The sequence below is a fragment of the Festucalex cinctus genome, chromosome 14 (genome assembly GCF_051991245.1).
Source record: "Festucalex cinctus isolate MCC-2025b chromosome 14, RoL_Fcin_1.0, whole genome shotgun sequence".
In the NCBI taxonomy this organism is placed as follows: domain Eukaryota; kingdom Metazoa; phylum Chordata; class Actinopteri; order Syngnathiformes; family Syngnathidae; genus Festucalex; species Festucalex cinctus.
In genome coordinates, this window is record NC_135424.1 from 8,758,164 (window position 1) to 8,771,559 (window position 13,396).

Consider the following 13,396-nt stretch of genomic DNA (forward strand, 5'->3'; position numbering starts at 1 on the left):
ACCTGTTTGGTCATTGTTTTCTAAAGTAAAAACAGATATCTGCAAATGTCATATTTTGATTAAACAAAGTTAAACAAAGAAGATAATCAGTCGTCTTTCATGAAGGACAGCAGAAATCAGTCAACAATGACTGTTGGTATGCTGAAATTAGAGGATTTGGACCATTTAAAAAAAAATGGCTCCAAGCGATTACTTGATTATTAAAATAGTTGTCGATTAATTTGATAATCGATTAATTGACGATTAATCGATTAATTTTGACATGTTCTTTGATCTTGACAATTAAGTTCAGCACATTAGATGTAAACTAGTATAATTCTAACTGTGTTTACCTTATTAGCAGGTCTGGACTGGCCATCTGGCCTACAGGGCAGATGGCTGGTGGGCCGGTCTTTTTCGGGGCCGATGCAGTGCTTTTTAATTATTACTTTCCTCAATTTTACGTCAGGTGACTGGCCCACAATTTAGAGGGACCAGTTTGTTAATCCATTTCGAATATAGCTAGCAAAGTGAAACATCATCAATAAATATCAGTGGCAGAAGTACATGTTAGACAAAAGTTGGGCCGGTCCGGGCCAGGCCAGCTGGGCCGATTATTTTTGTGCCAGTCCAGCCCTTGCATTTATTTTACTAAGATGCCAAAGTTGTTGTAACGCTGTGCAGAAATGTCAGACTTGTTCTACTAGTGCGGAAAAGAGCGTACTAGTACATGGACCTGAAGCTGGATATCATTAAAAAAAAATGCTCAAGTGGCTTTCCAGAGGTTGTGAACATTTTTTACTAGTTAGTCATTCTACGAGTGTGCTTCATTGTCTTGCAACTTGCAAGTGAGGACAAAGGGCCTTAAGATGGATATCAAGGATACCGACGAAATTCTTAAAAAAATAAATAAATAAAACAAAATAAGTATTTTCATACACTTCAGGTGGCAAAGCGCACTCCATTTTTTCCATTTGACTTTTAAAGGTTGATGAAATGACAATGAGGTTTTAATGCACAATAAAGTGGAAGTGCATCAGCGTTGGCCCACACAGCTGAACAGGCTGCTGCTGCTGCACTTTATGGCCGCTCATTTAAAACACAATCTTCCCTTTCATGTGCCTGTCTGTGTCTGTCCGGGTGCGTGTTCACGTCACATCCCCACACACACACACAAGCGAACACAAAACGCACGCACATAGGCAGACGGGCTGTGGAGTGAATGTGAAGAGAGTGTATTGCCCCCAATAAAAGTGGCCGGCCGAGTTGGAGGAAATTGCGGGGCTGGGAGGTTGTTGATGTGCGCGGTTCAAGTTTCAGACTTGGACTCGTCTGAGACGCACACACGCACACACATGCAGAGGGATGAGTTTGTGTCCTGTAGTACCCTTCACACATGGATGATACGCAAATGTAAGTGTCGTAACCTGGCAACTAAAGCCGATTTGATAGCACTTGTAGTTGTATTTGAAACAAATAAACTCGAGTATTTGTTATGTCGAAAACTTTATTGGTGAAGCATTAAGATGTTTGAAACATAGAAAAAAAAACAGCAGTGCATTTGGACTTTAGTATTCTGGTGGGCATGTTGACTTTTTGGACCACGATATGCACCGAACAGTAAACCATCTCATGTCATTTATTTATGACCTCATTCACTAACAGCCGTTTTCAAAGCAGAGTTCCCCATATTGCCAGCTGTTCTCCATCATTTTGACTGTTCTTTATGGACCCACAGAATATTTTTGTCATGTCACAATATAAGCGCCCCAAACCCACCAAAGGAAAGAGTAGAATCTCTTTTTGTTTGCATTTTTTCCATTTTTAGGAATCAGCGCCATGTTTTGATGCTGGTATGTCTCACATATGTGTGTAATAAAGTGATTAAATTATATTAAGTTAAAAAATACGGTTTTATTGTTCACAACAACTTGTTTAATAAAATGAGTCATTTTGATAATGTCTTTTCAGAATCCTATTTACTTGTTTCGCACATGTGGTTGAAATTGCTGTCCACCCTGTCATCAACTCATTCGCAGCTATAGAAGTCAAAGGTTCGTTATTTTACCTTGGCTGATTGAAAAAAAAAAAAAAAAAAAACATTCGGCATAACAAATATTTACTCTTATTTTGTCATTTTACAGCTGGATGCTGTCAAGCTTAAAATGTCCACTATGTCATAGTCAAATACCGATTGACCTTTCGAAAATTCAAAACATATTTGTGAAACAGTACACCTTTGGCTTGCTCACTGAATCACAACGTTAAGGTCCACCATATGCTCATAAAATACTATCATTAGCCAAAACTGTCCACCCTGTCATCAACTTATTCACTGCCATTGGTGGCTGTAGAAGTCATTGCTTCAATATTTTTCCTGGGTTGGCAGTGAATTATGAAAAAAAAAACTGCATAATTACTTACACTTATTTTGTGATGTTCATCCTATTATGTGCGCAGTTGGATGTCGTCACGCTTAACATGTCCACTCTGTCATAGCATAAAATATCCACTGATGCTTCAGAAATTCAAAACATATTTGTGAAACAGTACACCTTCGGCTTGCTCACTGAATCATGTCGCTAAGTGACAGTCCACCATGTGCTCATAAAATGCTATCATTAGCCGAAATTGTCCACCCTGTCATCAGCTTATTCACTGCCATTGGTGGCTGTATGTCATTGGTCCGTTATTTTACCTGGGCTGGCAGTGAATGACTTCAAAAACAACAACAACACCTCTGCAGAGTAAACATTTACGCTTATTTTGTGATGTTCATCATATTATGCGCACAGTTGGATCTCGTCAAGCTTAACATGTCCACTCTGTCATAGTAAAATATCGGCTGACCTTTCAGAAATCCAAAACACATTTGAGAAACAGGACACTGCTAGCTGAATCATGTCACCATGTGCTCATAAAATGCTATCATTAGCCAAAATTGTTCACCCTGACAGCAAGCTTACAAATTTGACTGAGACTTTCAGAGGGAGGAAGTCTTTTGATTGGAATTTATTTTGTCTATTATGAGAGGTAATGTGTATAACTTTGACGTGTGCCTATATGTACTGTAGTGGTGAAGCTAATCGGGGCCAATGTTTGCATACATTGCACTCGTGTTTCATGCCTTTATTCAGAATGTTCAAAAAGATGAGATGCTCCATCCACCTTACAAGTAAAACATATTGTGCTGTTATTATCAAAAGTCACTTTTATGTGAAGAAAAGTTGCATAAAGTGCTTCAAAGTTACAAAATAGGGATAAAAGAACAGAAACATGTGTTTAACTTTTTTGGTCATAAATTTTTTTATTAACTGCCCCTTGTTGTTTCAAGTAACATTTTACTACCACTCGTAGAAGTGTAACAGGAAGTGTTAATAACACGTAAAAACAATAAAAGAATGAAAATTCTTGAATATATCCATCAACTTCTCTGTAAAAAAAAGTCAAAGAAAAATAATGTTGATCGTTTGATGGTTGCTGTCCTGTTGTCTGGTGAGGTATATTCTGTCAAGCTGGTGCAGAGGCATATTTTTCCCTTTTTTTTTGGTAAATTCAGGAGCTGTGAACTATATAAGAAGAAGCAGAAGAAAGATGCTAGATAAATTAGTGTCAGTTTTTTCCCATTTTTAGAAATGGTATTTGATCGACAGCTGAGTGGAATGTGGCTTCAGCACATTCGGTGGGCATGCGCACAGCGTTTGAGAGCTGAGAGAGATTTATTTTTTTTGTTCATGATTTTGAAGCCTCCTTTTATATACTTGCTGATTTTTTTTTTATTTTTTATCATGTAACGCTCTTCTCGTTAGTCAGTCAAATTTACTCATTTATTTTCATTTTATAAGGTCTTTATTTGTATCTCCCTTAATTTTCTAGCCATCCATTGATATTGTCCAATTACATTTCATGCTGTTTTTTTTTTTTTTTTTAATATTTTTATTTATTGAATTGAGGGATTCTTTTGCGTACCACACTTGAGGAAATTCTGCTTTAACGGAAGGCTCTAAGATTATGAATAATCGTCATGTAAATTCAATGCAATAATCTCCATCTAATGGCCCCTAATTCACACATCCATGAGAGGTTGAAGTCCACTGCAGTAGAACTGCATTCTGCCCAGCTTCTTCTCCTTCATCCTTCTATTCTGGAACCAGATCTTCACCTGCCTGCACAAAAACAACATCAAGACACACTCTGATGATTTATAAAAAGATCATAAATAAAAATAAATATGAAGGCTCAAAACAAGACATCTGATTTAATGTGGATATTGGGTGTCAGCTTCTTCGCTGGCCAAGCAAATGACAGCATGTGGTCGGATTTAGAGCCATGATGTCACCTGGTATCATCGTAAACATCGCAGTGTGAATAATACGGATATGCTATTAACGTTAGTACGTGAAATATTCATGTGTCAATATTTTAACCCTTAAGAGATTCTTCAAAAACGGCCACTTTTCCCCCATTTTTAACCCTTCATTATGAAATTAGACTTTATACACAACGTTATCCAACATGACATGCTGCATGCTTTGAATGGGGAATAGTATAGCGACACCTGGTGGACTATTACTAAACACATTAAATTGAATATAGGAAAAACAAATCTTTAAGTGGAAGATTGCATTATTTTATTAATATAAATGTTGGTTTAAAATGGAATTTTTAATGGGTCCGTTTTTGTTATTTTTGTATAGCTTTGTTTGTTTGTTTGGTTTTTGCTAATTTAACAGATGACAATCCCAACAATTAAAAAAAAAAAAAAAAGATAGCTACCAAAGAAAGCCATTAGCATATAATTTAGGAAGTAGGATGTCTCAAGCTATTATCCATAGTTATATTGCTGTTCCAATTTGCTGCATGCTTTGAATGGACAAAAGTAGCGCCATCTGGTGGACCATTATGGATCTCTTTTATATTCAAAATTCACTTTATTCCATATTGAAATACAGTACAGTGGTGCGTTGACTTACAAGGGACCTATATTACAAGTTATATGAGGTATAAGCCAGAGTTTTCTTTCCTTTTTTTTTTTTTTTTTCTGCTTAAACATGCTAGCACAACTTTCAGAGATGATAAATGCTACTTTGTGGCAGCAGACTCAACTCAACCCAAATGACACATAATATCATTTATAACTAAAATTAACCACACAATTTTGCCTTTTGAACGTCTGCAACTTAATGCGAACACACAATGTAAAATGTCATAGATGGGCTAACAGATAGCATAGGAGCGGTGTTATAATCTTTTAAGCGCCAGATGTTTTAACAAAAACAGTACAGTAACAAAACATTTTGTGAAAATATTAATATTTATTCAACTCAGCCAAAACGGAGTGAAAATGTTATGCTATTATCCATCATCACAGGTGACACATGATGTTTATAGGTAGGGATGTAACGATAAGGGCAACATCGTGATATCATGATATTAAAACTGCCACAATATCGTCGTCGTCAAGTTCACAATATTTAAAAGGAACACATCTGTTAAAAAAAAGTCATGATGATTTCAATTTGTGCAGTTCTAGCACCCTCTGGTGGCTAGTTTATTAGTGCAACTTCATTTTCATTAGGGATGTTTTGGCCTTCTATGTTTAAAATCTGTGCTAAATGTCAGATGAAGGGGAACCTAATTTGTTTGTGAAGCGATCAATGTGTGGAGGAACTCAATGTGTGCGTGCATTAACAAGTAAGCGCCTCAATATTGTTTTTAGAGAATTTAGGTGGTTTATATGCATTGCTGTTATGTACAAAAACACAGCATTTTTTTAGTATGAGCTCCTTTTTTTTTCCTTTTTTTTTTACAATATTGGGACCTTTTTTTAAATATTGACACCCCCCACCCCCGCCCCCACAATATACTGAAAGCTAATTATTGTATCGTGATGTTTGGATATCGTTACATCCCTAGTAGCAAGGCGCTTTTTGCACAAGAAATGGTGTCGCATGCTTTGAATGGGAAAACGTAGTGCCATCTGGTGGACAAATATGACAACAAATTTAACACCAAAGCAACAGTCCAAATTGAGATCTTAACATTAAAATTACATATTATTAATAGAAATCGCACTAAATGTGAAGTGAAATACATTTTTTGTTGCTGTTGTACATGGGGGTTATAAAGGGTAATCATATTCATTCAATGGAGCTAAAAATAGCTTGAAAATGAAAAACCGAATGGATCTTTTGACAACACCTAACCCTCCTTTTCCGTTGCTTTCAGGAACAACAATAATGTTCCTGGGTCAAATCGACTCAGGGCATGTTTAACGATCCAAACGTGTTGGATTCAAAACAAAACAAAAAACATTGTACAATCATGTAATATTATCATTACAAGTGCAAGAATGTTCTTACAAGACTACTTTGATCCTTAACTTAATGGCTCAGTCAGTTTAAGCTTAGACATAACAAAATGCTTATCAAAAAAAAAAAAAAAAAAAAGTGGTCAAATAGTTGAAGCCACTGTTGCTATGTAACTGCTTCGCATATAAATAAACGTGACACCCCCATGCATGGAAACTTGAGTTGTCATGGAAGAAGCTTCAACGCTGCATGAGATGAGACATGTGAGCGCGTACGTCACACACACACGTGTTGTTATTTTTACACATGCATGGCACAAAGTGACACACACACACACACACATGGACACGTACCGGTCAGTGAGGTGCAGGAGACGAGAGAGCTGAGCACGTCGCTGTTTGTTGACGTAGACGTTGAAGAGGAATTCCTTCTCCAGCTCTCTGATCTGCTGCTTGGAGTAAGGACAGCGCTTCTTACTTCTTCTCGCTGCAGCTGACGTGACACAGTCACACATTCATGACACATAGACAAGAGAAGAGTCTTAAAGTCGCGTCTAAAAGCGGGAAACGGCTGATGAAGTTAGAAAGAAAACGCAAAATGGTCACTTTTTTTGCATTCATAATAAGGATACGCCCTTAATTTGAAACCAAACTGCATGCAATACTGTACATGCATGGGGGGGAAAAAAAACATTTATTTCTAGAGTATACAATTTAGGCCCTACTCGGTAACACTTCACTTAATATTTTTATTTAATATTAATTCTTGAATTGTTTATGACTAAAAATGTAGTTCAGCCCTTATGAAAAAAATATTTATAATTTATTATATAGCCGATATATAAAAAGAAACCCTTTTTTGGTATTTAATACTTTTTGTGTCATAAACTGGAATATTTGACCGTTGCAAGCACGTTTTCATCAATTGTTTTCGTACAGAATCATTTATATATATTTAATTTGCATTACTTATTTATAATACGAGATTCTTTATTAACGCATTTTATGAAACAGAGTACTCATTTTTTTGTGTTGAATTGTTTTAGTATAGACTTATAATCTTTTTTTATTTATTTATTTATTTATTTAATATTGACATTGTAGCTTACTAAAATAATATTGTACAGCATTCATAAATAATCTTAAAATATACAATCATGAATTTGGTCGTTAATGCTTTTTACAATCATTTGTATTATTTCAACTTTAATGTTGACCTTGTAATTTACTCGAATCGTGTTACGCTTCTTTATGTCTATTATTTAAAAGATGGCCTTTGTTTGAAATGCTAAAATCCTGTTCTGAACTCTCTTTTTTTCTGCTTTACACTTCCAAAGTAACCCATAATAGCATAAACCAAACATCACAAACTATAAACTTAGACATTAATTAAAGGCTTTATTAATTGCGCTGGTGGCCCTTAAACCTCATTTACGAGTTATGTCATTATTTTTTATGAAAAGCAAAAGTGGTGGATTCCTCAATGAGAGCTATATTTATGGCAAATGCATTTTTTTTTAAGTCTCTATTTAACGTCCACTCACTCGGGCCTTGACCGAACCCAGCTTCGCAGTCAAGTGGATCCACCTCGACCTTCCTCCCAGCCTGGGGTGATTCGCACCCCGGCCTGACCTCGTTTCCGTCCGGGCTCGACTCCGCAGCTCCGCCTCCCCCGACATCCAACACCGTCGACCGGCTCTCCTCGATTCCTCCTTGCCGAGGGAGGAGATTCTTTTCCTGGGTCCCCCCGAACAGAAAACAACCCTGACTTGGGTCCGCCGCTGTGCAGGTCTCCTGGAAGGTGTGGTAAAAATGCGGCGGTGTTATGCGAGGACGCCCCGCTTGATGCAGAGCCCACCTTTCCGGGGGAGGATGCTCGTGCGTGCGGGGCTCCTGAAAGCAGAGGCCCCGGTACCCCGAGCCGGCGGACCGAACCGCCGCAGCCGCCGCGCTGTGTCCCCACAAACCCGCGCCGATCGAGCCCGAATCGGACGGGGGATGATTATAGCTTGGTAAATACATTTTTTTATTTCCAGTTGAAAAGGTTCTCGTCACATAAAAGTATAGGATATAAAAGTGCAGCTGCACATGGCAAACTGCAGGCGATTGGGGAGACGTTTGGAAAAATCATAATAAGACTTTGACCTTGAGCCTGCCCACATTTTTTGGTCTGCAGGGTACAATTAAACAAAGGCACCGAGTGTTTTTGCTGTTAGGATCATGACCGGGCTGCGTGGACTGTGTCTCCATGCATGTGAACTTTATTTTGATTTGGTGTAAAAAAGAAGGCAAAACATTCCTCGGGATCCTGTTGCTCCATAAAAGTCACAGTGGGTCTCACTGAATCGGGACCAATCATATCATACCGTCATACAAAAACAAACATCCCTTTTATTTGCTAAAATCACACCTTTATGATGATGTACTTGATAACTACATCGAGTTAGAATTAATGATGCTGATGACATCTGGGGCGACCCACCCTTGAGCCCTTCAGGTTCTGTGGAATGAACAGAACTTCCTAAATCTGTGACGGACAGCATTGCTGATGTCCAAAGCAGATCTACTTTTGAATGTCACCCAATGAGTCTAACAGCAGCTTGGGCCCTAAAAGAAAGCGTCCAATCGGCGCTTGCTTGGCAAAAAGGTCCAGTAAATCTGAGAGACGTCCCGGTTCTGCTTCTGCTCATGCTTTTTATGGGCGAAAGGGAAGATTTCCTTATCACGACTGCAGCCAAAACGTCTGCGCGCGGTTGGCTCTGGGTTGATTTATATGCAATTGCATATAGGAAAAGATGTTTGGATTTCAAAATTTGGCCTTTGTAAATGATAATAATGCTCAATTTAATCTTGATTTAAACATGTGTTCGTCTCTGTGTGCCTTGCGATTGGCTGGCAACCAGTTCAGGGTTTACCCTGCACTGCCTGAAGCCAGCTGGGATAGGCTCCAGCACTCCCGTGACCCTTGTGAGGAGTAAGAGGTTTTAAGAAAATGGATGGATCATGATGGATGGGTATATTTTTTTAATCCCCCCCTTAGCAAATAAAGTAAATGTAAATAATTTACTGTTGTCAACATTAAAGACAAAAGGACTGGTAAAAGTTCGCTTGATATTTTCATTTGGTGTCAGATTCACACTGGGGTGGCTGCGCTGTGGTCTTATCTGTGACGTTGAATGCGTGTGAGCCTTTAAAAAGCCGGTCTGTCATAGACTAGAGTTAGCTGGCTGCTAAATGGCTAAACCGTTAGCCACTGCTGTTGAGTGACCATAGCTAGCTCGTCACAGTATGTGCTTGTGTTTACTGTGTTTTGTTCCTGTTTGTTCAATAAAGTGATAGAAAAGTGCAACAGCGACTGTCTATCATCAGTTTTTCGTAACCACCTGTGGAGGGATTATGATTTGTTCTAACTAGCGGTGGTCGGCTATGCTAAATTTGCTAGCGGTGTTTAGTGTATCATAGCCATGCAGTTGTGTATCTTAAGCTGGTTGTACTTTGCAATGTTTTGGTATAGCAAATAAGTACGATTAAAAAATCCGCAGTGGAGCATTAAAACGCGAATGCCGATATAGCGAGAGATACGGTACCAAACAATGAAAGGACTTTGAAAAACAATCCCATAAAACGCGACGTAGCGGGGGTTCACTTTGAGCAGCTAGTCCTTAGCAGCAGATGAGCTTTTAAACTTCCACCACTGCCAATAGCAATCCAGGCTTTTCTTTGTATCATCTTGACAAGTTTACCATCTCATCTGCTGCCTGTCTGTTTTTCAGCAAATGCCATTTTGTTTTAGCTATTGCTAATAGCGGTTGATTTTATTGTGCTGCATCTTATGGGAGATGTTCCCAATATTATGTTTACCTCATGGGTGGTTGAATAATAACACAAAACAAATAATTGGTTTAGTTTATGTGGTGATACGACTTAAAAGAGTGCATTAGCCCAAAATACTGTCAAGTATCACAGAAGATAAAAACACAATGAAGCCCGAGGGCCTATTCCATTGTGGTCCTAAGTACATAAAAAGACCACACGGCATAAAACAAAAACATAAAAGTGCAACAGGAAAGGTAAAAACGAAAAACTGTTATCGTAGCATTGATTACATTCACACTAGCGTAATGTTGTCTCAGCTGACTGATTAGCATGTGGCTAACAACAGCTAGCGGCATGTGGTCTCTCGTTAAATTGCTAACAGCGGTGCTGCCTTACATACAAGGAGGGTCAGTCGTTTAATAAAGCAGCTGAGGCACAAATCCAGCAATAAATCCCGGGCTTAGTTGACCTGGTCATTTGACAGCGGGAAAAGGTACGTCTTTGTCTTTTCTCGATGATTTATAGCAAGTATTAGTTGCATGAGTCTGAGGAGGATTTTTCACGTCACACGCCATCTTGGCTGGAAAGCATGTCGCCCTAATTGGAAACCCGCAAGCTGTTACTAAATATCCTTTTTTTTTGTTTTTTTTTAAACAGATTTTATGGCACCCACACAGAGTAATGCGCACAATTCTCTAGTTATGGATGCGGCTTAGGTAGGGAGAAGTGACAACCGACTTCCTGTTCAAATTTCAGTCATGGGTCCTTGAGAATTTGCCCCAAATGGGTGCGTCAAGCCAAAATGGCCGACTGTTTAATTTCAGACATGAGTCCTTGACATTTTTTTTCAGGAGTCCTGGAAAAATAGACATGTCTGATTTTTTTTTTTTCTTTTTAACTGACTCTTTTAATCAGTTTTGGATGGTTGCCTATAGAGCTCAGTTCAAAAAAATCAGCTGTGTTTTGCTTTTTATTTGGCTTTTTCTGCAAATAGAATGAAGGGCTTTGTCGAGAAGACAAATGAACACAGCGTTTACCATACTCGTCTTCACTTGTTATCAAAATTAAGATTGTTGTTCCTGTAGTGGATTATTTTTTTTTTTGTACCTGTGATACAAGCAGAATGTCATAAAAATGAGACCTGCAATTCCAATTCACGTTCTAATGGCTAACACTTTTCTTCGTGGCATAGACAGATATATATATTTTTTTTTTGTGGCATGCATGTGTCACGAAATGAGTGACGCTAAATGAAGTGGCATCCCCTCTTTTTTTGTAGCAGGACGTGTTTTAACAATTTCAGTGGACACGCCCACAGCATTTGGGAGTGGGGACAACAGCTTGACTTTTAACGATTCTAAGTCCTTTTATATACTTACATGTTTTTTTTTTTTAATTATTCACATTTTTCAGGGTTGGAAACAACGCTCTTCTCTGTGGTGTGCCAAATTTACAAGATTTTTTTATTTTCACTTTACAAGGACTTTTAAGTGACGACTGACTGTTTTATTGTTGTTACGCTTTACTATTAAACAGTGGTAAGCTTCCTTTTACACTTGAAAGATACATGCCACGCGTCTGTGAATATACTCACAAAGTTTATTGTTTTGTTTGTTTGTGTTTTAAATGTTAAAATGAGACAAAAATCAGTAACAGCACAATAATATCAAACCATTAGCTAAACAAATTCACATATTGGTTTATTTGTGCACATTTATGACTTCCTTCCGAAAGGTCAAGCTTGCTATATCAATCAAATGACGTCAAATTTGTGTGCAGGGAGAGGGGGTAATGTCACAAGTGTATGACATCATGGCTAGGGTCAACTAGTTTCACAACTTCACCTGTTTTTGATGTCATTACACATGCGACAGTACTAAAATGGCCCATTACCTGGGCATGTAACACTGTTGTTAAACTTTAACAACCCTCTGGCGTGCTCACACACGCTTAGGAAAGCCTCACTAAGCTGTTTGCTTTGGGCTATGCATACACTGTAAAAATGTGTTTAACTAAAAAAAAAAAAAAAAAAAAAAAAAAAAAAAAGTCTTTATCTTTTGTTTTTAGGCTAAGAAAATACTTTGGGAACAGTTCTCAATGTTTCCATGTGATGCAGTTCAGCTACAAACACAAAATGACATTTATTTGACAGTGTCAATCAAAAGGGAGCATTATGTATTTTTGTCTTTTTAGATTTTCTCGTATGGGATGTTGTTCCTATGCCTGGGAAATGTGCACATGCACAACAATACCGACAATTCCTCTCATCTGTTTTTTTATGGAGAAAATCTGAGAATACTTTTAATGTTGATAGTTTTGCGTGCATTCTTGCTCGCTTCCCTGCAGCGCGACGTGGCCCAAATCGATGCAAAAGCTTATCTGGGTTCTACTGTTAAAACGCTCATCGTCCACGTGACCTGCACCGCAAATATGAAAAATCAACATGTGTAAGGCCTTGGTACGAATATGTTGCAACGCAAGACAAAAAAAAAAAAAAAGACTTGAATTCGGTTTAATTTAGAAAAATTTAAATAGAAACGAGGCAAAAATAAGTAATACAAAAACAAAAATTTATTCGCTGCAACTGTGACGACCAAACGAAACGAAAAATATCAGCACAATTTAAAACTAAAGCCGCCTAAAAATTCTTCCGTTATAATGCACATAAAGTAGCCTATAATGCAACATTTCTTAATAATGTTTTTTTTTTTCCAGTAGCCTCTGTGATATGCATCTGATTGATTGGATTGATTGATTATGAGAAATAAATATTCCAAAAGATTATTATAGAAAGTAAAAAAACGAACAATAGTTGTCGTCGTTCAGCACAACTTCCATGTTCAAAATAATGTCAAAATAATGAGCATGTTGTCTAAATCTTATTATTTTATTGTTGATTCCCTGGCTACAGTTTTGAGATTATTTTCATCATCAAAATTGCTTGTTAAATCGCAATAATCATGCTTATATTATTATTACTATTATTATTATTATTATTATTAGAGATTTTTCTCATCTAAAATAACGGGCATCGTTGCACAGCTGTGTAAAATATTAAAACACTATTGCAAAAATCTCGTTTGAATGAAATAAAGAATTTAGTTTTCTTCTTTAAAACGCTGATATGAAATTTAGATATTGTCTCTTACAGCATTTGTTCGCTTAAAAATTATCAAAATATCAAATAATCCAGTGTTTTTTTTTTATCCCTATTATTTTTTCCAGCGCTGCCTCACGAGAAAATAAATGCACATTTTTTCATATGTGCACATTTGTTTTTCTTTTTCCATT

General features: G+C 37.5%; 1 protein-coding gene across 1 annotated transcript; it reads right to left on the reverse strand.

The window, feature by feature from the left end:
- Positions 1–3,943: 3,943 nt before the first annotated feature.
- LOC144001596 (homeobox protein Hox-C11a-like) lies at positions 3,944–8,311 on the reverse strand. The gene is made up of 3 exons (XM_077496069.1): positions 7,834–8,311; positions 6,644–6,782; positions 3,944–4,145 (listed from the first exon to the last, which is right to left on the reverse strand). Exons 1-3 carry the CDS (start codon positions 8,309–8,311, stop codon positions 4,046–4,048), a joined length of 717 nt encoding a protein of 238 aa, XP_077352195.1. The 3' UTR covers positions 3,944–4,045.
- Positions 8,312–13,396: the final 5,085 nt, after the last annotated feature.